The sequence below is a fragment of the Taurulus bubalis genome (assembly GCF_910589615.1).
Source record: "Taurulus bubalis genome assembly, chromosome: 12".
In the NCBI taxonomy this organism is placed as follows: domain Eukaryota; kingdom Metazoa; phylum Chordata; class Actinopteri; order Perciformes; family Cottidae; genus Taurulus; species Taurulus bubalis.
The window spans coordinates 17,215,687-17,238,450 of NC_136600.1; the positions used below are offsets into that span (position 1 = coordinate 17,215,687).

Here is a 22,764-nt window from a genome sequence, read left to right on the forward strand (position 1 = left end):
GAGGCCTCCAGTCACAGCTTTGGCTTGTGAAAGTTTGACTTCTTTTGGATAAATAAACACAAAAACTTACCGGAGAGCTTCCTTTTTCTCTTCCTCAGTCCTTCCCCTCCCTTTCAGACTCTACCAGAATGACGTCACTGACCCCTCCCTCTTTGTGACATGACTCTCTGCAACTGCCTCTGTGAGCTGGCTCCTCCTCTTCAGCTTTAAGTAGAAGTTTCTGCAGCTGTGGGCTCACCCGGATATCAATAAAGAGGACAACCTGTACGTTTGTCCTCAAACTGTTTTGACCCAGGAGACCCTGACAAGGCATCAGGCATTTTTGATTCAGAAACATGAACACAAAACCAGTACAGATTTATAGCAGCATCACTTTATTAGTCGGTTGGAAGCAGTGAAATTCTACACAGTATATCTGGGATAGAATGGCAGGTGATGATCTCTCTATAGAGCGCTGAAGAAGCCGAGGAGGCCGGTGTCGGGAGACGGGTGGGCCAAAAGCTTCTGGATCTGTAAATAAAGAATATTTTATTGTCACTTTTGTATCTTATGCTGGCAACATTATCAGAAGATAAGATGGCAGCTTTACAACTGAAAGAAATGCCAAGTGTGGGTTCCATCACTGCAGTTTGAAGTATCACCTGAAACTAGTAAGATCACCTGTAACTGGTGTCAGTCAAAGAGTATGTAGGCGGTGTATTTTTGGCCGCCCTAACGCTGCAGTCTGCACTGTTGTTGACAGCAGTCGGTGGGTATACTGCAGGACTTGTATATGACACATCTAAACAAACAAAAGTAACTGAGTGCAGGTGGAGTAAGCACCTCCTTGAAGTTGGGGTGTTTGGCATCTTGAACCAGCTGCAGCAGAACGGCCTCTGTGGTGGTGAGGTAAGCTCCGCTCTGCTTCAGTCGAGACAGAGCAAACAAACGGTCCGTCTGGCTGTGGAGGGAGACACACACGTAGTCACACACACCTATGCAGTTTCCAGACACACACAGGAACAGATTTATATTTAATGCAGGTGATATTGATGCTATATAGCAGATTAAACAAAACATTTAAGATACCTTCTGGATGAGACGGCATCAGCCACAATATGAACCTCAATTCCCCTTTCAAGCAGGTCAAATGTTGTGCACTGTAGAAAAAAACATTCTTATTCATTAACCAAAGCTCTGTTAATGAATAAGGACCTGAGACTAGTGAGTTTCAGGTCCTTATTCATTAACTTAGTTTTAAGTTTTATTATGTTATGCACATAATTACATAACTTAATAATAACTCAATTGTCACAAATTGTTGGTAATTCTTAACGGCAATAAATAGTATTTTTTTTTTGCATAAATATACAACAAACATACACATTCAGATGCCTCTTGGATATTTTTTTAGAAGCCGTTTGAGTAACTCTTTCATTTTTTGGGCCCAATGACAATTTGAAAACAGAATCGTGCAAGAATGTATTCGACACTACTGATGTGAATAGGCTTCGTCACCCTTCATTTAGAACGGTAGGAAAGCCAACTGGAGAATCAAACCTCCAAATAATTGTGTTTCCTGATTAATACAACTATGGTACACACTTTGAATACATTTCAAACAGAGAGGGATAAGAAGTGTGCTTCATTGAAGCCTGATGTCAACAAAAGTACATACCGAGTAGAGGATGAACGTGACTGAACACAAATGCGTTCATTACTGGAAGTTGTCTTCATGTTGTGTTTTATGATGCTGAGAAAGAAGAAGTCATTTGAACAGCTAAACTGCGATGTGATCTTACTGCAATACAGGCGTGTGCCTCTATTCCACACAGTATAGCCTGCTTGGGGTTCCCCAGGGCCTGCATCTCCTTCTGCACCGCCTCTATCATCATGGTGAAGGTTGTTTTAGCATGAGCCGTCAGGTCTTCTGCTCCCAGCTCAGGTACCGTGGGACCCAAGCCTTTGGGGTACTGCTCTGTCAAAATGGGGGGGATGCCCAGAACACGACTGGCCTGTGAGGAAAAAGGGGATAAATAATGAACACTTACAAATTCATTTCTGAGGCTAATAACTGGTACTACTGATCGACACTGAGATATTGGTGTGATGGAGAGTATTTCCAACCTGGAGCAACCTGGCCGCATTGCTGACGATGTTGGTGAACTGGAAGATGTTGGGTCTGAACTTCTCTTGCATATCACACAGCAAGAGCACTGAATCCTTGGTGGAGAGTCTGCCTACAGTCGCCACTGCAAGAGCGAGGTCACAGAAAAGAAAGTGTTTAGATACTTTAAGGAACTGTTCTAGAGGTATTTAGGAATGGCATTAAAATAGCTCTGAAGCTTTTAACAATAACATCTGAAGAAATAATGAATGTCATGTTTACAATGTGGTGGCTACTTTTGAGCTTTGTTTGAAACTTCTAATTAAGTGTTGCATGGTGCAGTTCGTGTCTGAGGTTATCTTTCTTGTGCGAAATATGTCCTCCATTGTGTTGCATTGTCTTCATGACGATGAGACCAACTTGTATCCTGGCTGAACACAAATGCATTGGAGCGACATGGTGAGGACTGCGGTCCGCGGTCATTTTGTTATTTGAGCATTTGAGCGAACTTAAATATAATACAAATGTTAACTTACTGTTGTTGTCTGAATGGTCCGATTGTGAGGAGGAGAGGCAGTGGGTGACAGGTTCAACAGGACCGTAAAGAGTTCAGCTGTCAGGTTGCAGTATAAAGTCCCATGTGACGCCAGCTGTGTGATTAGGAACAACCAGCAAATGTAACGTTACCTATTGTACTGGCAAGTGAAAGAATGCGTTCAATCTTACACAAACCAGTGGAACCCTTACGTTATCATCAAATATCTGGCCAAATGAAAATAGTAACTACTCTAGCATGTAGCGAAGAGGACACACAAATTCAGTAGCTTTTCGCACATCGTCTAAGTTGGATTGACCAATAGAATTACGTGTACTAGTGATTGACGTTTCTGTGAACCAATAGCAGGGACTGTTCGCCGCGAATCGCCTCGCCAGCTCAGGTGGGTGGGAACCATAAAGTAAACCACAGTGGTCACATGAAGATGTCTGACAACGCAGAGTCCCCAATAGAAACGCAAAAAGAGGAGTCCCAACCGCCGTCAGACGAGTCGACGACAACTGATGATAAGAAAAAAAGTAAGAAAGTGTAACACATCAAAGATTCTACTCTATAAGCGAATAATACCATCTGGTTATGAGCATTGTTGATAGTATGAGAGGAAGCAATTCCGGGTGTGTGACGTGGTAAATGATTGACAAAGATTCTGGCCAATAGGAGTTCTTCTTTTTTTCTGTTTATCCAATCAACATTTAGCTTTTAACACAGTACTTCCGGTTTGTGGAACGTCTTAAGCTAAAGCTAAATTTATCAAGGCAACATATCTCCTTGCTCTCATAGGACACATGTTTTTCAAAGAGGCTATTTGTTTTCTTAATGTATCAAATACATATCACGTTAATGTCAATAGCAACTACACATCGTGTACGTAAGATTAATGTATTACGGCTAAGCTAACAAACTCTGGTTAGCTTAGCTGTCACAGCTCAGTTTATTGAACTGATCTTGATGCATGTTTTGGGGTTTGTAAAAAGTGTATTCAGGAAATACTCCTTTTTCTTTTCTTATTATTTGCCTTAGCAGTGTGAGGTTTGATTCAAGGGGTTTTTTCTTCTCTTCCAGATGTATTTATTTTGCAACTAATAAATACAAAACTTATTTTCAACTAACTTTAACGTTATTTCATAGGTGCTGAGGTTTCACGTGTTGTTAACAACATTGAGATGAAACCCAATCAGGGTCAACAAGATACAGCATAATCATTGTACAGATGTCTAGCAAAACTATCTATTGATGTTACTTGGTCTCAAAGCTTATAATTACAACAAGTAGAATGGTTTTAATGTAAGTATACGTGGAGACTGTAGTTCACAATTCTACCAAACAGGAAAGCAATAGGAAATTAAGATAATTTAATGAAAGGGATTTTGCACGAAAAAGAATTGTAGGCCATAATAACAAATTGTTTAAACAGCCAAGGGACGACTGGAAGCAAATCAACATCACATCAGTTTTTGTTTTTCCAATGTGGTTATGTGTCACTGGATTCAACTTCTCCAGAAATTCCTCGTAAACAGTTCAGGTTTAGATGTGCCCGGACCAGTCTGGATGGCAGCGGCAGTACTTTCACTTTTCTTATTTCCTCCTTTTTTATAGTTGATGTGCTGCTGAAGGCAGTAGGAGACACTCCTATAATGAAAACAAAGAAGTGGGCCGTGGAAAGGGGGAGGACAATACAGTCCCTGTCTCAGTTCATCTCTCGTTTCCTCAAGCTTGATGGAAGTGAACAACTGGTAAGAAAGTAGTTTGTCAACTTGTTTGTTCACTTTGCAAAGTCCTGTCTTGACAGAAGCTTTGAAAGCATGCTTCAGGTCTTGCAGTTATTTACATCTATCTACTTCTGCTTTTTTTCCTCTAGTTCATTTATGTTAACCAGTCATTTGCCCCCTCACCGGATCAAGATGTAGGGGTCCTCTTTGATGTGAGTACATATAACACACGTTTTAACGGCCCTATGGCTGTCGGGAGTTTCCTTAACTAGACTTCCGGACCTAATAATATTCAGCAATGAGGCTTTAGAAGAGAAATCAAAAGCAGATAAACATGATTTACTTTTGTCTTAAGCATTCTTGGCCTTTTGGAATAGGACGTGGAACAAAATGAGTCAACTCCAAAGTCCAGTCTCTGGCTTTTTTCCTTCCTAACTTACACACAAACTTAAACCATGTCATAAGATTGCAACACAAGTCCACAAAATGTATATTTATGTTTACTTCACTACTTGTCAACAACAAATATTGAAATATTATTTGTTTCATTCAGTAAGTGATTACCGTTGAGAACTTTTCAATAATGTAAACATTCTGAAAATATTACCTTGTTTATAGGAGACGTACTGTAAAAACACGCTCTAACAGATAATGTAGTAATATTTAGAACACTTAACCACAGTATAACTTCATGTTTTTACCATGTTTTCATAGTCTCTTAGACCCTAAATTAAGTATTAGAATAGTAGCAATGTAATTGTCAAGCCTTTGGAGCTCAGCCCATAGAAGTGAAATGGTCATGTGGAGCTTTGACCAGCAGAGGGGGCAATAAGAGGGATGCTCCATGTAAGAAATGCCAAAGTCCTCAGATTCCAGAATTCACATCCTTTCTCCCTGCTCATCGGGTCAATGATATAAAATGAAACTTAGCAGTTCACATAATTTTTTTTCACACAGTAATTTTTGAACTGTACTGTCACATCACTCTTCTGCATTACTTTTTCATCAAACATTTACCATCATTTTTTTTCTTTCTCTTTATCTCTTTTTCAGTGTTTTGGCAGCGATGGAAAGCTCATTCTACATTACTGTAAATCTCAAGCCTGGGGTTAAACTGCTCTCGTCACCTCCCCCTTTCTTAATTTCATCTTCCAAACATGCACACAATGCTGTTTATGTCTCCTCTTTTTTTCTTTCAGTTTTTCTGTACATACATATTGTAAATAAATGATTGTAACTATATAAAGCTCTTTCAAGTGTGTTTTTTAGAATCACATTTGGCACCAAAAATATCCACTTAACTTTTGCTTTGCATAGCGCTGGTGCTTATCAGGTGGAAAAAAGCAAACGCTCAAATCCTATGGATATGTTGGTTCACACACATATTCACTCTTTTAGTGTGATAATTGAGTCCCTAGTGAAAGTAAAATTTGCATAGAGCTCAGACTGATGTTAAAGGTTTTTGGGAGGTTGTGAAAAGGGACAGACTCATAAAGAGAGGGGGCACTACAGTAACAGATGGACTTAGAGGGATTACATGATTTAGGATGGGTTTGTGACATAAATTCCCAAGAAAGACAGAAAAGAGAGTAGAGTGGCGTGGAGACAGACGCTCAGTCGCTCCATCAGTCTTGCATCTCCGTCCAACTATTGGCCAGGAGGATTAAAGGGAGGAGTACAACTGGAGAGGTAAGGGCCACTCCTGGAGGAGGAATAGTAGTGACAGATGCAGAGGGCAAAGATGAAGAGGTTAGTGACACAGAGAATCTCTTCAAGATGGAGCAACTAAAACAAAGTCCTTAAGGAGCTTTTGAAGGGCTCTTGAACCAGGCGGACATAACTGAGACTGAGCAAGACTTGAACATGTTTTTCTGGGAGCAACCTCATGTTTGACCTGGAGTGCTACAAGGGACAAGAAACATATCTTTGGTGGGTACTAGTCACTGATTAATTGTTATCATAACTCGAGCTGAAAAGATTACGGTCAACCAAAAATGTATCATTTCAGGCAAATGGTGTGTTTTTTATACACCACATCTCTAATGTGAGAATGTTATGCATTTCTTTGTTATTTATGATGTTAACTGACTAGCTTTGGGTTATTATTATTGATGTTCAGATAAAACTATTTTAGATTGTTTCCTTCTCTTTCCTATTATGTGCATTATTCACTCTTTTCTCTCGTACAGAAACTAAACAAACAATCAATCAATTATTACTTACAATAGCGTATTGCTTTTCTTATTTAAGCCGGAATGGAGATTATTATATTTTGCTGATAGGTTCAAATGAGGCAAATGTGTGTGTCCAGTTTCTAATCAGCTGCTTAGTATTTGTCAAGAAAGTCCAACTTCTGAAAAACAATGACCGTATATTTTTCTGTTGTTGTTAATGTTGACAAAGAATTTCCATTTTCTTTTTTTTTAAGATTACGTAAAATGTATATCGTCATGTAAAATTCTGGCTGGTTTATCTTTAAAGATAAACTTGCATCCAGGTTGTTTATGCTGAGAATTCTTGCAAATCTATACTGGTTAGACTAAATATGTTCAAAATGTTATCGCTGAAGAGTAATGTTAATTGAGAAGAAATTGACAGGGAATAATAATAATATCTGGATGAACCGAGTGCAGGTCACACACTGTACAGCTAGCTGTCTTTAACATTTCAAAAATCACATCGATAAGGTATTTAGGCCGACATTATTTTAGGTACTATAAACCACCAGGGTCCCATGTCGATCAGGCATTGTGCTAAATTCAGTTGGTTTAACTAACGCTCTGTTGTATTTCAGGCTCTGTGGGCTGATGGGCAGACGTTGCATGAGAGACGGACAGCAGACATGGTCAGAATGCACTTCACACTCAAACACACCTAACACAAACAGATTAAAGAAGATTATCAGGGATTACTAGTAAAAAATTCATTTACAACTGTGGTTTATCCATAATTTCATCAAAAAAAGTAATCTCTTGTTTTTGCACCCCTCCGTCTTGTCGTCCACTGACTCAGGGTCCAGCAGTGGAGTTCATGATGAGCGGCAGGGTCAGGCCTGAGTGAGTTAATCAGGAAGCAGGAAGACATTAGCCGGGATCACAGGATAACACACTTTACTTGCTCTTCCATCGCCTGTCTTTACAACCAGGAGGACGTATGTGTCCTCAGGCACTTTTATGGCTCACTGATATTCAACAGAGTTATATGTCACCATATGGACACCCTGGTTCTAGCCTTTATGTGCTCTATTTAACAATTTAAATTGACTTCTCTTTGCCAGGTGATGAATTGGGATGCATTTAAAGATGTCCATTATCGCCTCTTTAAAACATACTAGTCTTTTTAATGTTTTTTTGGGACAGTCCTACTGATCAATTAAGTGCACACACAAAAGTGTCTACAAGTGCTGAAGTCAGGGGATGTATGGCCACGATCATTCACCACAGGGACCAATAGCAGGATATCACATGAACGCCGTCTGGCTAGCATTCGGTTATGTCCTTGCAGTTCTCCTAGAGTGAACCACCGTCCACCTAAATCCCCTCTTGTTCATTTGTTTTGTTCCATCTGTCTTTTCCCACGTGTATCAACTTCAGAGCATCTTATCCACCTCCCTCCCCTCTCGCTCTCTTTATCTTCCTCTCTTTTAATCACATTGACTTTCAAAGTATCACTTTGTCAGCTTTGTATTGTCATCTTCTGCGAAATTGTATTTATCTCTCCATTTCAACCTGGCAGCTCATCACCTCTTTAAACCAGCCCAAAACATCTGTCCCGCCCTCACGGCTCCATCTGTGACTGCAGTCGTACCCTCTGTCCTGTTTGTCCTCTTCCCACGTGCAGCATCTGCCCCTCTTTGCCTTTCTTTCTCCCCCCGTCTCTCTGTCCTCCCCCTGCCTCCCTCTTCACCTGTGTGGCCATGCTGGAGCGTATGTCCCGTCGATCTCGCTCCTTGCTCTCCCTGACCTTGACCACTCTGGCTCTGGCCCTCTCCATCCTGGCTCTCTGCACCTCTTATTGGTGTGAGGGCACCCACAAGGTGGTCAAGCCGCTCTGCCTGTCGCCCGTCAAAATGAAGAACTGTGGTCAGAACAACAGTGAGCCTTACACCACAGGTAGATGCACCATTGTCTTTTAGCTCTCCACATCATTTGTGCAGCTTTATTGTTTTACGTGTACTGTAACTTGGATTGCTCTTCTATTTTTACTGGTCAATTTCTGTGCATTCGTTTACTATAATAACCAGCTCCCTCCTGATTTATTTATTTTTTTATAGTTTCAACAGATCATTTAGCAGGCGAGGTGGAGAGGTTCAGTTCAACACTTTCAAGATTATTGGTCTACATACACAGATTTAGCATCTCATAAATGACAATGTTGCATTCATTTTTTAGGTCGAACTCTAAAAACAAAGGAGCAAAAAGAGTTGACTACTAAGAACTTTTTCTAGCGAACAAGGAACCAACAAGTATACAAAAGATATGTTAATAATGATGCAAGAAGTATTTAGAACCTTTTTAAGTAGGTTGTTGGTATGTTTTTATGTCAAATGTTAATCTGCAAAGTAATTAGTTAGTACAGTCAAATAACTTAAGTGGAGTAAAAAGTACAACACTCGTGGATATGAGTATTTCAGAATATTACGCTCTGAGCTGGCCCAAAGCAAAAGAAGACGATACTAAACTCCAGAAAGTTGCCTGGTGACTTATCCTGATGTCTGTTGCAACACGTTCACGGGCAAGTCACAATTTGTCGTAAACAGCGTGAGTTCCTGGATTCATTTGTTTTCTTGGCATTAGGCTTTTGCAATAGTCAGGCGTGATTTGAATGTTGAAATGTTGTGACTGACCAGGTGCAATACCACACATCACCTTCACAGGTTACTCTGTTTCAGACATATACTCTCAGCAGCAATGTCTTAACAAACAATAATGCATTATCCAGTTCCAATGATAATCAGACAGTTGTATCATTTATGTATTTCTTGCACAATCGCAAGAAAGTCTATTTACAGGCTTTTCTGGAGCTTTCAACTGCATCTCCCGGCCTTCATTAGCAGACTCTATCCTAGTAGAGCCGATCAAGTACAATGACCAAACTTTGAGATGTAATTGAAAACTCTTTGCGATTTCTTTGTAATTTAAAATTGAGATTAATTCATGAATTAATATATATGAATGAGCCTTAACGCTCAGTCTCCACAATGCTTGTTGAGGCGCCTGTGAATGAATCCCATGTTGAATGAGTTGAGAGTCATGTGGTCAGTTTGTCATTGCGTATTATCTCTTAAGTCTTCCAAAACGTGTCAAGGATATAAATTGCAGCTTTCTGACTTTGACTTTTCCCAAATTTTGGCCTTGGCCTTTGAACCTGATTACACCAATTTTGGATTTCTTTGCGTCACTGCATACCAACCCTACCTCAAACTAATCTGAGTGGATAAACTCACGGGTTTCTCCCCGTGTGTGAAACTGATTGTCCTTGGTTCGATTTATTTTAATCTCTTTTTGAACATACCTCAGTCCCACAGTGAAATTAATTATGTGTGGGTAGATCCCAAAGGTTTATTGGTCCATGGGGGCGAGCGCACTGGCTGCTGCTTGGTTTTTATTTTCTCAACAGATATGCGTAATCCACAATGGGATTAACTTCTCTTACTGCATGGAGGAATCATCTTTCATCCCTACATGTACTTTGTTTACTTGTACAAAAATATCTACCTTTACAGTGTTGATTTAAGTCTCCCTTCTAAACATGATGTACCAACACACACGTGGGACGACAAGGTGCGAGCTGACAAGCCTGCATGCGACGGAAAAACACAGAGACATGTGACTTTTGAGAAAATGGTGTGAATGTTTTGTGCTCACTGTTTCTCCATCTCTCTTTCTAAAGCTCATACTCTAACGAAGTCCATGTATGTCTCTGGCAATTGGTGCATAAAGTTTTTGACGATGGAAAATATTCAGTAAAATAACCTTTTAGGTATTTCTGAGGTGTGAGTGCATTTGCAGTGTTGGATGTCACACATGTACTGTAAATTGGATCAGTTGTTGATGCTGGTACCTGATAGGAAGACGGTCCTGAGTTGGTTTAATGTTTGCATGATATTGCTCGTGCAGGTCTGGATTGGTTTGCCCACGGATGTGCGTGAAAGCGTTGCTGTGAAGAAGTAATCCACCCAGCACACGTTTGGTTCTACCACCAACTCCATTATCCAGAACAGGAATTAGCAAGTGTAAAAATGTACCGAGGCTGCTCTTCTCATTGTCATCCCCTTGTGCTGTCACACAGAGAGTCCCACCCAGAACCCCTTCAACCGCACACTGTCTCCAGCCAGGAGAGACGAGCTGGCCAAGATCAGGCAGAGGCAGCTGGCCAACGCAGTTCAGTACATCTGGGAGACGGGAGAAGACAAGTTTGCTTTTAGATACTTCCACACTGGTTTCTGGGAGAGCTGTGAGAAACACAGCGATGGTGAGGCCAAAAAACTCACACAACCAAACACACATAGTCTAACACACTTGCACAGCTTCACATCATTAGTTATACTCTATATACTCTTATAGTTTTCTTAGGTTTTTATAGTTTCTTTTCAGTCTCAGTTCTCTGCCTAATCTTTGCATACTGCATATTGTTCATATCTATATATTTGGTTGGCAGGGGAGAAATGTCGAAGCTTTATAGAGTTAACACCTGGAGAAACACAAGGTGAGTTGTGTTTCAGCCGGCATATAAAAGAAACATGAAATTATTATAACATTTTTGTTATATGGATTTGTGTGTGTGTCAATTCAGTTTGTATTTTCAATGTTGCAGGTGTGCTCTGGCTCTCAGTTATTTCAGAGTTTACGTACATCGGTCTGCTGGGGATGGGCTTCTTACTGATGTGGCTGGAAGTCTTGTGTTCCAAGAAAGAGATGCACTCACTAAAAATTAATGCCTACGCAGCTATCTGTACTGTGTTATCAGGTGAGGCGCAGTGGATCCTTACGTTGCACATTTTTGTTTTTCTTTAACTAGCTTATAACAACCTTCCCCATATATCATTCTCTATTTGCATGGCCGTCTGTCTTCTGTCTGTTTTGTGTTTGTTTCACCCCCCATATAGGTCTTCTTGGGATGGTGGCCCATATGATGTTCACCACAGTGTTTCAGATGACAGTCATTGTGGGCCCCAAAGACTGGAGGCCTCAGTCCTGGGACTACGGCTGGTCTTTTGCGTAGGTGGCAGCTCTTTTGGGACAGCATACAAGACTGCATTGTTAAAGTGTGTACGTACTTGTTTTTCTTCTCTCTTTAATGATGCTAAATCTCCCCTGTTCCCAGTCTTGCCTGGGTGTCCTTCAGTTGCTGTATGGGCGCGGCTGTGGTCACGCTCAACTCCTACACAAAGACCATCATCGAGCTGCGTCGCAAACAGAGGCTCCGTTTGGAGGAAGCAAGAGCCGCCACTCATGCTCCTTCCTATGATGAGGTCGTTCCAGGAGGCGGGCTCTACTCTGTCAGCGGCCTGTTGCAGTGTCCAGACGGCATGATCGACGTAGCGTGGGCCCCGAATGGCAGTGTGGTTGGAGTGGGAAATGGGGATGTACCAACGCTAGTTTTGGTAGGAGGCTGTGGCCCAGAGGGGTGTGAAGACTGTGAGAGAGAGATGGACGAGATGGATGAGGCCATGGACCGAGTTGATTCACCTTGTTAGGGGATCTTTTATAGCCATCAACTTAATGGGCCTGAAAAACTGAAAAGGGAATGTCACCCTGCTGAAGACGATCAACGTGAGAAAATACATCCTGTTTTTCTTTTCTTTCACTTTGACTTTCAGTGAAGTTGGAAAATACTAATTTGTGGTTGAAGGCCAGTCAAATCATTGCATATCAAACTGCAAAGACTACAATATATAAATATGTCACACTGACATGCAAGACTGTGTCTGGGACTGTTTTCTGGGTATTTCTCAGTGCCTCATGCTAGGAAAGTAAATGTGTGTATCTTTATGTAAAGGCATATACATGTTTAAATAATTTGATTGTTTATATATTAACATGCAATGTGTAAGGACAATGATAATTTCACTGCTTAGACAGGGTCGATATGTCTTCTCCTGTTGAAACCTTAACAGATCAGCCTGTCCTTTAGAGTAAATATACAATATATTCTCCTTTATCTGAGTGGCGACATGCTTCCTTTTTCAAGCTCTTCTCTTGCGACCAATTTTTTTACGCAATGCATGTATACCAGAGGCTACAACAAACACAGTCTCTCTGCAGATGCACAGACGAACCCATACGATAGACACACAGTGAAAGAAAGATTACAGAGATTTTGAAAAGTCTGCTCTCTGATGTTGAACAGAAGATTATGTGTAAACCAGTAATCCCGAGTTGGATGGCAACGGAGGAATAGAGTGAAGAGAGATGGAAAGCATGTGAAGGGATGGAGGGGGAAGCGGGTTGTGGGGGGTCAGACTGAAAGTTGGAAAGAAACACAGGCACGCACACCAACAGGCTGCGCGCACGCACACACACACACACACACACACACACACACACACACACACACACACACACACACACACACACACACACACACACACACACACACTCTGCACCATGAAAAATGTCAGGGAATAATTGTTTTAAACTGGATATCACATTCAAGTATTTACTGTGTTTAATGTAAAATTATACAGGCAACATTTTCAAAATAAGTGTACCAAAATGTACCTTAAATGTTTGTTGGTTTTACATGTGGGGTACTCCTAGATTTACTGTCTGGGATAAACATAAATGAAAACGTAAGACCTAAAGCTCCATTTTTGTCAGCATTATAGTATACAGTATGTTTTCAGGTCGTAGAAGAATAGAAGACATAGAATAGAATACATTCATATTTTCAAAGCACAGATTTATGAGAAAACCTTTAATGATTGTGAATATACATCACTTAAGAGCTAAGACTTCTATTAAGACATTTCCAGTTCTGTAAAAAAAAAATATGAGCTAACAATCAGGTATGATACTTATATAGTTGTCATTACCATTAATTACATGTGAACCATTTAAAAGATTAACAATAGGACAATATTTATTATACACATTCGTTATACATATATAATGTGTATTGCATCAATAATAGTCACCATAAATCTTATTTTTATCTGTACACACGTTTTAAACTATGCTATAATGTGCCTCTTTTAGCCTCTACTTTATATAAATGTATCATCCATATGACATGAATAACTGCAGAAAAGAGTATTTACACAGAGGGGTTGAGTGGATCAAAGAGGAGGGGGGAGGAAGCATCCGAGGCATGAAGGACATTAGGAAGAAATAACAGTTTAAAAGGGTCTAGTGAGAGTGGATGAAGTAGGAATGACTTTACTGTTTATTTTGTTCATAGAGGATAAGACTCATGGCATTATCATTTTCCATCACTCCTTGAATGAACTCTCCTTCGGCCAGTCGCTCTATGAGGGGGGAAATGAAGAGAAAACAGTAAACAAGATATACAGTAAGAAGTGAGGAGGTAAAGATGAGGTTGTATAATGCATCTTTATCTTATCTAAGAAATCTGGTCTTATCTCTTGTGTGGGTGTGCTTGTGTGAATGACAGTAGCATGCAAAGCAGTGGAGTCACTTAAGGCTCCATGATACATGGCTGCTACATACATAATAACGTAGTAAAGCTTGCATGACACATGGGATGCTGTAACTGCCCCCAGGTGGATTTATTGCTTGTATTATTGTTAAGCCAAAACGCTGTAACATGTAATCTTCACTACAGGATGTGAGAACAGCTGTTGAGGAAAGGTAGAAAGAGCTTACGCTGATCTCTCCCTAGCATAAGTACATACGATAAGAACACAGTGACCTGTCATGCACGGCTGGGGCACAATGTATGGACATGCGTGTGTTATTTCCTTTACCGCTGTCTTTCTTTTCGAAGTAGGACCACAGCTTGTTGGCTCTTTTCTCGGGTGTGTTCTCATCCTCTGGTAGCTTGCACTGCTCCTCCTTGGGGATCAGCTTAAATATGGCCTGAGAGGGGGGTTGGGTAAAAGATCGGTGATAATGCTTCATCATTTCTCTCACAGAAATAATGTATGGAAAGTCAACAGCACAACAAAGCACATACAATAAATGTGTGCAAGCCAAGAAGTGTCTAGCCTGTAGGACAAGTGAGTAAACTCAAGTTAATTAGTGTGTTGTGGTTTATAGAGCGCCTGATGCAAAACAACTTGACATTTACAGAAAAGCTACAGGCCAACACTTTGTATTATGTCTAGTCCCTGATTACTGTCATTAGTCATTGTATACTCTATAAAACGTGGCTGAATACAACCAAATCAAGTAGCCTACAACTAAATCTTACATAAAATGTAGCCTGCAATCCCCACAAGACAGCTGATCTGCCTCCCAAACGCAGCTAAGAGAGCAATCCTGGAGGGCTTGGGCCTCACAATTAAAATGGAGACTCTACAAGTTAAAAGTAAATGAATTAATAATCAAGCCGCCCATGGCACCACATTCAGGCCTGTGTGTCATTTCTCAGGGAGAATGAAGCTGGAATATGCCACTTAGAATCCAGCAGATTGTAAATGACTAAATGACTGTGCACTTTATGTTCAGGCCTTTAAGTGTGTGTCCCACTTAGAGAGGAAGCACTCATCTCCCACATTTAAGACACCTAGATTAACATGGATTAGTGCCAAGACTCAGGCCACAGGCCAAACACCAAGATGTCCTCTCTTTTCTCCCTGGACTGTCCCTCCCTCTTGCCCCTCTGATCGTGTTGTCTATATAGTTCACACTTATAGATGAATGGCATTTACTAATTTATAAATAATAAGAACATATCTATGTATCAAGCAGTCACATACACATGTGGATACCCTCAACGATTTTACACCCTCTCTTAACTCGTCTGTCATATCATATTAGTGTAGGATCCTACACCAGACTTAACTATTGTTTGTCTTGGACACAAATGGGAGGAACTTACTTGTTTCCCACTTCAAATCCAAAACAGATACTATGAATTATCTTTCTGGAATAATGGTGTTATTTTCTGTGTATATAGTAGATCTGTTTATTGACTACCTCTGCATAGAGTCAAATTATGTTGTAGTTTGTTGAACTTTTGGCAATGTGGCTTTAAAATATAGCTATTTTGTTGGCCGGTTGCGGTGATGCACATGGACTCAGGCTAGTTTGCTCGGAATTAAATCCCATTACAATGCCAGCTGCATATCCAGCTGATCTATATAAACCACTTACAATGCAATATCATTTGGCTTTAAAAAGAAGATAATAAACTGTACAACCTCCTTCTGACTGAGTTTTGATGATATGAAAACAATGTTGAACAACTATTATACAGTGATTAGCGTAAATGCATTGAACTATCAAAAGATGCAGCGACATGAATAAAAGAAACATGGTTTAGACTCGGGGCTGATGAGCAGTCCTATAGACACAGAGGAACACAAGAGTAGGCTTGCTTAAGAGTGGGACTGCCTACATTTTCTGAGAGTTAACCCTGTAATCACAGAGATTATCAGGGGTTTGGGGCTCAAATAGACTGGCTAAGTGGGCTGGTAATTAGCACTGAGACCTACTTTTCAACTCATAATTAACAACTCATTTTACATGGACCTCAAAGGATGTGGGCAAAGGACAAGGAAGACCTGACAATATGATGTGGCCCAACAATAATTCTCCAAAACTAAAATGACCACAGAGTTATATCAACTGTACTGGTATAGAAATGAAATGGAACATTGAACATTATGGACTTAAACTTAAAAAATTGCAAGCAATGGTATTTATTTGCATGCTGTCAAGTAATCCTCTGATGTAGTTTTGACATCCTCAAATAAAACATTCCCCTAAAGGACTATGAGCAACAGAACAACTTACATGTCTGGCAATATATGTTTATAGCAGCGATAAATATTAACATTATGAGAGAATAAAATAGTCTTTCTGTCTTTGGCACTCCTAGTCAACATGGTTGATACTACTCTCCATAAAATAAGATGAATTAATATGAAGAGGCAAAATGTTTAGGGCAAGATACATCATCAAACTATAGAAATTGTTAAGACCATGAATTTATTTTTGTCATACTAGAACCACAAATAAAGTGTCTAATTATTTCATCCTTATCTGACACATCACTGTATTCTTCCTTACCTGGCAAATCTCCGTCACTTCTGTCTTGTTGATGTATCCATTCTTGTCTACATCAAACAGTGAGAAGGCCCACTCCAGTTTCCGTGTCGTCCTTCCAGTGGAAGTCATGTGCAGTGCGATGATGTACTCCTTGAAGTCCAAAGTGCCATCATCGTTGGTGTCGAAGGAACGAAACACATGTCGTGCGTAGGTCTTGGCATCGCTGTCAGGAAAGAAGCGTGTGTAGATCTGCTCAAACTCTTCTGGTGTAATGCGTCCCGTCGGGCACTGCTTCTGGAAGTTCTCGTACCATAGGGAGATCTCAGTTTCAGTGAATATTGTGGTGAGCTTGAGGTCCTCCAGGATCTCCTTTGATATTGCGCTGCTGGTAGTATTTCCCATGGTAGTTGCTTTCAGCGTCTTAGTAATTTGTCAGTTCTGACAAACTCACCGGCAAATATTTCTCGCTTTTTGTGTTGTCCTGTTTCACCTGAACTTCCCCTTTGTTGAAAATATGTCTTCACTGTCTTGACCTCTCCAGTCAAACCCTGCAAGTGATTGCAAAAAAAAATATTCACACATATGGTACAGTCCACATATGAAATCCTAAATTTGATCAAACTACTATAAAGAAAATCACATTGCGAGAACGATCAACATGCAGGGAAAGCTTACCTGTGTGTTGTGCGGTGAGGTGATGGCTGGAGCATTGAGTATTTGTCTCAACAGTCGGACAGTGAGAGATAAGGAGGGCAGGGGGAAACCCAATCCCAGTGGGTTAATTCTGTTAATGCGGGATTTAAGGTGGCTGAGCTTTTGACTAAAATGAACCCCCGTATCCTACTTTTCTCTATTGGTTCTGGAGGTCTAGAAAGATATACAGCATATGACAGTGTAGAGCTCATCCCTCTGATAATGTTTTTATAAACAGTAAGAATTCTGAGTTATGCCTTGTGGTAGTGTAGGCCTTACAAAAGCCTATATTGATCAATCAACAGAGGTTCGATGCATTTCACTGTATCCTTTTGGTTACAACAACTTTGCGACAGATATGTTGTTGCTCCAGATTCATAAAAACGTTTTCATTACTTTTATACACTGAACAACACAGCAGACATATTGTGGGAAACCTTGTTAATTAACATGGCACAGGGGGAAGGGGGGGGGGCTCAAAGCTACCTTTAAGTTCTTCAGCTGTATGTCTGCTATTTCAGTAGTGGCCTTTCAAGGGGTTTAGTTGACCACTGGCACATAATTCCAGACTACCATCTGTCCAGGCAGTTTAACTCCCCTCTACTCCAATCCCACCTACGCCCTTCACATCATCTTCACTGCCGGCCTTCTATGTGCTTGACCTCCTTCCCGCCCTATGATGTCGTTTCACTGACTTTTTTGTCACTAGCCTGGGTTTGTTTTACTGAGTCCAATGTTTAAACCTTTAGCCCGTCTTTCCTTACTCTGCAAAGTTCTGTTTTTGTTGTTGGGATGCCAAGTTATCATTATTATTAACCATTTCTTGGTCCTGGGCTTGACTTTTCCTCCACAAAGCATTGTCTCGTGCACTAAGGGCGTCCTGTTCGACATACTGACAGACACAAACATGCTCATTACCTTGCCTTTATTTTCACTGGTTTGATTCCAACTCAGGCCTGGTCCTTTTGGGCATATCATCTCCATCTTTATTGTCAACAACCATCATCATACTGGACAGTAATCAGAACATCAAACTCACTTTGGCACATTTACATCATCAGTCTGTGTTTATGTGTTACACAGTTGCACATGTGTGTGAAACAGGACATATGAAAGCATTTGCTAACAGCTTTGGTAGCAAAGTTATTTACCCTTTACTACACTATGTGATCATTTTCATCCTTGTCTTATTTTTGCAGCAGGATTTTCTTTGCTCCATAAGAATGCTCAGTGAGTCTGTCTATTGGATTACTTAACCCGCCCTCTCCCACCCAATCCAACATTCAGCCAATTACTATCATCATCATCCTCTGAGTGCCATTGCCAATAGAATTACCCTCCTCTCAACAGATCACTTGCTGACACCTGACTAGAAAACCTAGCCTCAATTCATTGTTAGAGCAAGCAAGGATTTGTGGCCACAAATGTGTTCATACTCGTGGTGAAGGTGAGGATGCACATGTCTAACCACAATCTATAGCATCTACATAAGAATAATTATGTAAGTAAGTATATGTGTTACTTATAGGAATACTGATATAGCAGATACAACTAATAAATACTAAGTAAACACATCTTGAAATATCTGCAATTAGGCCAGTGTCTCACTTCCAGTTGGCTGGACAGCATTAAAGCCAATTAACTGGGATATCAAACTTCACCTGTGTGACAGCATCGCCCTGATAGCCAGCTCCACGTCACTGCTGACATATATATTGTAAATCTGCCCCACTCAGTGTCAGCAGGTCAGGCCTACACATTTGCTTGGATTTTGCACCTGGTAAAGGACTCAAGCAGACAAATAATTAGTTTGCAATTAAAGTTTTTATGTGTATTTGATTTTGAATTGTTCATGTCCCAAATGAAACAAACCCAAAACAACGTGACTTTTCAACATGCCCTCTATAACAGTAGAGAAAGCTCTATCATATTCATGCAAAATGTATTAAGATGAATAGCACATGTCACGTTTCAAAGTCACAAAGTCAAAGTGCCGGTGAAATAACTAATGTGCATCCTGCTACAAGTGACATGAGAAATGTTGTAAAGCTGAACAGGAAAAAAAGAAAGAAGAAAAATCCACTCTCAGCCCAAACAATGCCTTGGTGGGACACGACTCAACTCTTAAGACTGAAAGAGAGAGGAAAAGAGGAAGGGAGTTGTTCCTAGATAAATATCTGGTAATGGGTTGTAATGATGGTTAATGACGGACAAGAGCTTCCTACTGAACACAAGAGAACAGAGGAACAAACAAACAGTGACAACAATCTTGACATTAGTGCCCACCATCTTGTGAGGCCTCAGGTTGTGACGCATATGATAACGGTAACAGCAATCGGGGCCCCTGCTCACATTTCTACACTTATTGTCCAGAAAGAAAGGCAGCAGCACTTTAAAGCTTTTAGAAACTCCTTCACATTCATAAATCACATATATGATTTTCACGGATCTTTACTTAACACTGACATTTGAGGTCCTGATTCAACACTGAGGTAAGCAATGCCGTACTTTTTTATAGAAATACATATCCAAATGTCTGGTGTAAGCCAGGGTCCAACTCTTTTATATCCTATTCTACCCAAAAAGTAAAGATATGCATAATATGGGAGATTAGTGTTCTTTTGATTTCAATTTAGTATTTAGACATTTTGTGGGCTTGAGCAATTTTGTCCGCATCACACGATTTTTCCATTCCAGACCTGCTATTTATTGTCCATTGGGTTGACGAGAGTAAGGCTTATGTTAAGGCTTATTGCAGTTTGCTGAAATGAGGGCATTAGAGTTATCATGCAGGCTCCAATCTTTGTTGGTGCAGAGAAAAAAGATTTTCATCTGTATTTGTATGTGAACTTTTACTCATTTGCTATGTATCTTAATTGAGTTAAGGAGAAACACTTGGACCGATTTTTGGCAATTTTCCTTTTAAATGATCAGCGAAAAAGTATTATTATTATTCTATATTTTCAAAACCCAGCCAACCAGTGAATCAGTCTTTACATACTCAACATTGTTCACAGCCACAGATCTTTATTTTAAATGGTTGTGGAGCTCCCGAAGGTTAAAGTTAAATGTATTGGTAACCGTGTAAATGATGTAAAAGACATCTTTTGGTGAAATTGTATGACATTGTTTGAATATTTCACTAGGTGTAAACATAAAATAGCTTCAATGAAGAGTTGGAACTAGGGATGAGATTTTTCCATTCTTTAAGCTACATCAGGGGATATCAAATGTGGATTTTAATCAGGACTATGTGTCATGTTGTAGGTGTCAGAAAGAATAAGAAGAAGAAGAAGAAGAAGAAGAAGAAGAAGAAGAAGAAGAAGAAGAAGAAGAAGAAGAAGAAGAAGAAGAAGAAGAAAAAGAAAAAGAAGCTGCAAGAAATTTTTTTTTGACCATCTGACAAAGGGATAAAAAGCAACCATGACAACCAAGATGAATACACTTGATGCTTCGACTCTATCAGATGTCACGTCTACTGTCACCTACGACCCTAAATCTGAGACCGTGACCTTACCAGGAGGGGTCGTCTCGGTGGCGGGCATCACCGTGGTGACCGGGGGTGTTGAGCTGTCTTGTGCATCCTGTATGCTGGCCTTTGGTTTTTGGGGAACTCTCATCGGCTTCAGTTGCGTCGCTGTCGGGCTGTGGGCCCAACTGAACCGGGCTATAGGAGGAACCTCTCACTTACTGGGACTGGGGTTTGTGATTCTGACCATCAGTTTTGTGGTGGTGGGAAGTGTGGTGGCATTTTACCTCCTGACGAAGAAGAAGAGAGAGATGTCCAGAGAGCAGAGAGAGGACGGAAAGGAAGTGCTTGTAGAGAGTGGGAGGGTAATTAAAAAAGTCACAGTATAAAGAAGAACTATTGACAGAGGATAAGAGAAATGAGTGAAACGTCTGCATCAAATAAAACAGACTCTGTAACCAACAAAGTCGTACTGGGCAGAAAAAAACATTCAGATCTTTTACAACATTCCCTCCTGCTCCTCGCTTTATCTTTTGATCTCGATTATGTAGAAATGCTATTTTGGTCTCCACGATAAAACAGCTATCTTTACTAGTTACAAGATAGTTTACAAGATTTTACAAAAAATATGACCCGTTTATATGTTTTGTTGTGTGTGATTTTTTTGCATTTATATAGTGTAGATTGAACTACCCAGCAGTATATAACGTAGTTAATACTCCAAGAGCCGTCAAATTGCTGCCTAAAGAACATTGTATTCATTTGTACTTTATTTACTTTACGTCTACTTAAGTGAAATGATGAATACAGAACGATTGCATGTAGTGTTTTAGATCCAACACTGCCTACCACAGTATATGCTCATGATGCATGTACTGTATTTTCTTTTGTTCTCAGAACTATATATTGTATAGACAGGCCATGTCATGTATAAATGGACTACATATCAAATATGCTTGTTTGTATGTGTGAGAATAATACTAAATACAAAACATATTATACTACTGTATTATATAACTAATAATCTGTAATATCCCTATTACTATATAAGGAATCTTTTGAGTGTATATGAGTAACCTACTTTATGCGTGATGGAGGAGCAGTGGTCCTGCAGTTCAGGAGTGCTGAGTTAACCTTGGTGAGATCAAAAAGATAACAAGGTATGTTTAAAATAAGACAGCAGTAAGAAACCCTGCTACTCGGTCGATCCAAACCAGCTGCCTCTTCAGCAGTTGTCACCAGCATTTTGAACTTGTGTTGATGCTACTCATATACGGCTCTGCTCCTAAACCTGACATTGTTTGAGTTACATGTTTTGTTTGCTTTCTTAATTTTGTTGTACTTTGTAAAAGTCATAGACTGTATATAAGAAGGCCAACGTATTTGGGAGTGAACTGCCCCTTTAATATAAATATAAATGGTGGATGTGGTGGATGTGGTAGATGTACTTATGCTACTTAGGATTATCTTATTTTATCTTATTATATGCTCTGTAATGAATGCAATGCAGAGAGGGATAAATGAAGAAGTAAGGATCAGAGAAGCAGGTCAGGGTCTTATCTTAAAGGGCCACTAAGTGCATGTCAACCATGGATGTATAAAGACAACATAACAGAAAGCAACAACATCAACAAAAAAAACAAAAGGATGAAAAAAGAAGGCGAGGACCAAGAGGTGGGAAACATGTTACCTCCATCTGCTGGATTTAAAACGAACTTCATGACACGCCTCTATTTACAGTAGGCCGACATGTTGGTGTCTCCTGTCACTCACTGTATATGACATATAGTCACTACCTTTGTCCAAGCTGTTTTCATAGTGAATATTTTACAGGACATTTTCTGTGTAATAATGACAGAGGGTTTTGAAAGGATGCCGCTATTAAACGACCTCAAATGCCTCCTTGCCAAAGTAACACTACACCTGAATCACTTTACCTATAAAAGCAGCGTTTCACAATGCAAACCTTGTTGACTTTCTGATACCAGTCTTATCACGTGGAGCACCACGGGATAATAGACGAGTTACTTCTCAGGTATGTGAAGTATTTCGACAGGTATCCGACTCGGACTGCA

At 40.1% G+C, this 22,764-nt stretch overlaps 4 protein-coding genes across 4 annotated transcripts; 2 read left to right on the top strand and 2 right to left on the bottom strand.

Moving 5' to 3' along the window:
• Positions 1 to 368: 368 nt before the first annotated feature.
• Positions 369 to 2,890, bottom strand: isoc2 (isochorismatase domain containing 2). The gene is made up of 7 exons (XM_079227888.1): positions 2,834 to 2,890; positions 2,623 to 2,736; positions 2,107 to 2,231; positions 1,782 to 1,994; positions 1,069 to 1,139; positions 823 to 940; positions 369 to 510 (listed from the first exon to the last, which is right to left on the bottom strand). Coding segments are annotated over exons 2-7 (594 nt in total). The 5' UTR covers positions 2,624 to 2,736; positions 2,834 to 2,890; the 3' UTR covers positions 369 to 444.
• Positions 2,891 to 3,036: 146 nt separating this feature from the next.
• Positions 3,037 to 5,586, top strand: atg12 (ATG12 autophagy related 12 homolog). Its single transcript, XM_079227014.1, has 4 exons — positions 3,037 to 3,160; positions 4,239 to 4,375; positions 4,501 to 4,563; positions 5,405 to 5,586. The coding sequence occupies exons 1-4, from the start codon at positions 3,061 to 3,063 to the stop codon at positions 5,462 to 5,464; spliced, it is 360 nt and encodes a 119-aa protein (XP_079083140.1). The 5' UTR covers positions 3,037 to 3,060; the 3' UTR covers positions 5,465 to 5,586.
• A 2,681-nt stretch (positions 5,587 to 8,267) lies between these two features.
• Positions 8,268 to 12,325, top strand: LOC306744832 (germ cell-specific gene 1-like protein; the record flags this gene model as incomplete). The annotated part of the gene is made up of 6 exons (XM_079227524.1): positions 8,268 to 8,463; positions 10,643 to 10,825; positions 11,012 to 11,059; positions 11,168 to 11,320; positions 11,460 to 11,571; positions 11,678 to 12,325. The coding sequence occupies 6 exons, from the start codon at positions 8,268 to 8,270 to the stop codon at positions 12,048 to 12,050; spliced, it is 1,065 nt and encodes a 354-aa protein (XP_079083650.1). The 3' UTR covers positions 12,051 to 12,325.
• Positions 12,326 to 13,731: 1,406 nt separating this feature from the next.
• rcvrn2 (recoverin 2) lies at positions 13,732 to 16,929 on the bottom strand (the record flags this gene model as incomplete). The annotated part of the gene is made up of 3 exons (XM_079227058.1): positions 13,732 to 13,820; positions 14,280 to 14,391; positions 16,549 to 16,929. 3 exons carry the CDS (start codon positions 16,927 to 16,929, stop codon positions 13,732 to 13,734), a joined length of 582 nt encoding a protein of 193 aa, XP_079083184.1.
• Positions 16,930 to 22,764: the final 5,835 nt, after the last annotated feature.

Bases quoted from the DNA above. Each gene is read 5' to 3' on its own strand.
- isoc2 (XM_079227888.1), bottom strand. The intron at 1,995-2,106 runs GTTGGAAATACT...TTTTCCTCACAG, and splicing joins ATGCGGCCAGGTTGCTCCAG to GCCAGTCGTGTTCTGGGCAT. The intron at 1,140-1,781 runs GTAAGATCACAT...TTTTTTCTACAG, and splicing joins AGGCACACGCCTGTATTGCA to TGCACAACATTTGACCTGCT.
- atg12 (XM_079227014.1), top strand. From the start codon at position 3,061: ATGAAGATGTCTGACAACGCAGAGTCCCCAATAGAAACGCAAAAAGAG. The intron at 3,161-4,238 runs GTAAGAAAGTGT...CCTTTTTTATAG, and splicing joins AACTGATGATAAGAAAAAAA to TTGATGTGCTGCTGAAGGCA. The intron at 4,376-4,500 runs GTAAGAAAGTAG...TTTTTCCTCTAG, and splicing joins TTGATGGAAGTGAACAACTG to TTCATTTATGTTAACCAGTC.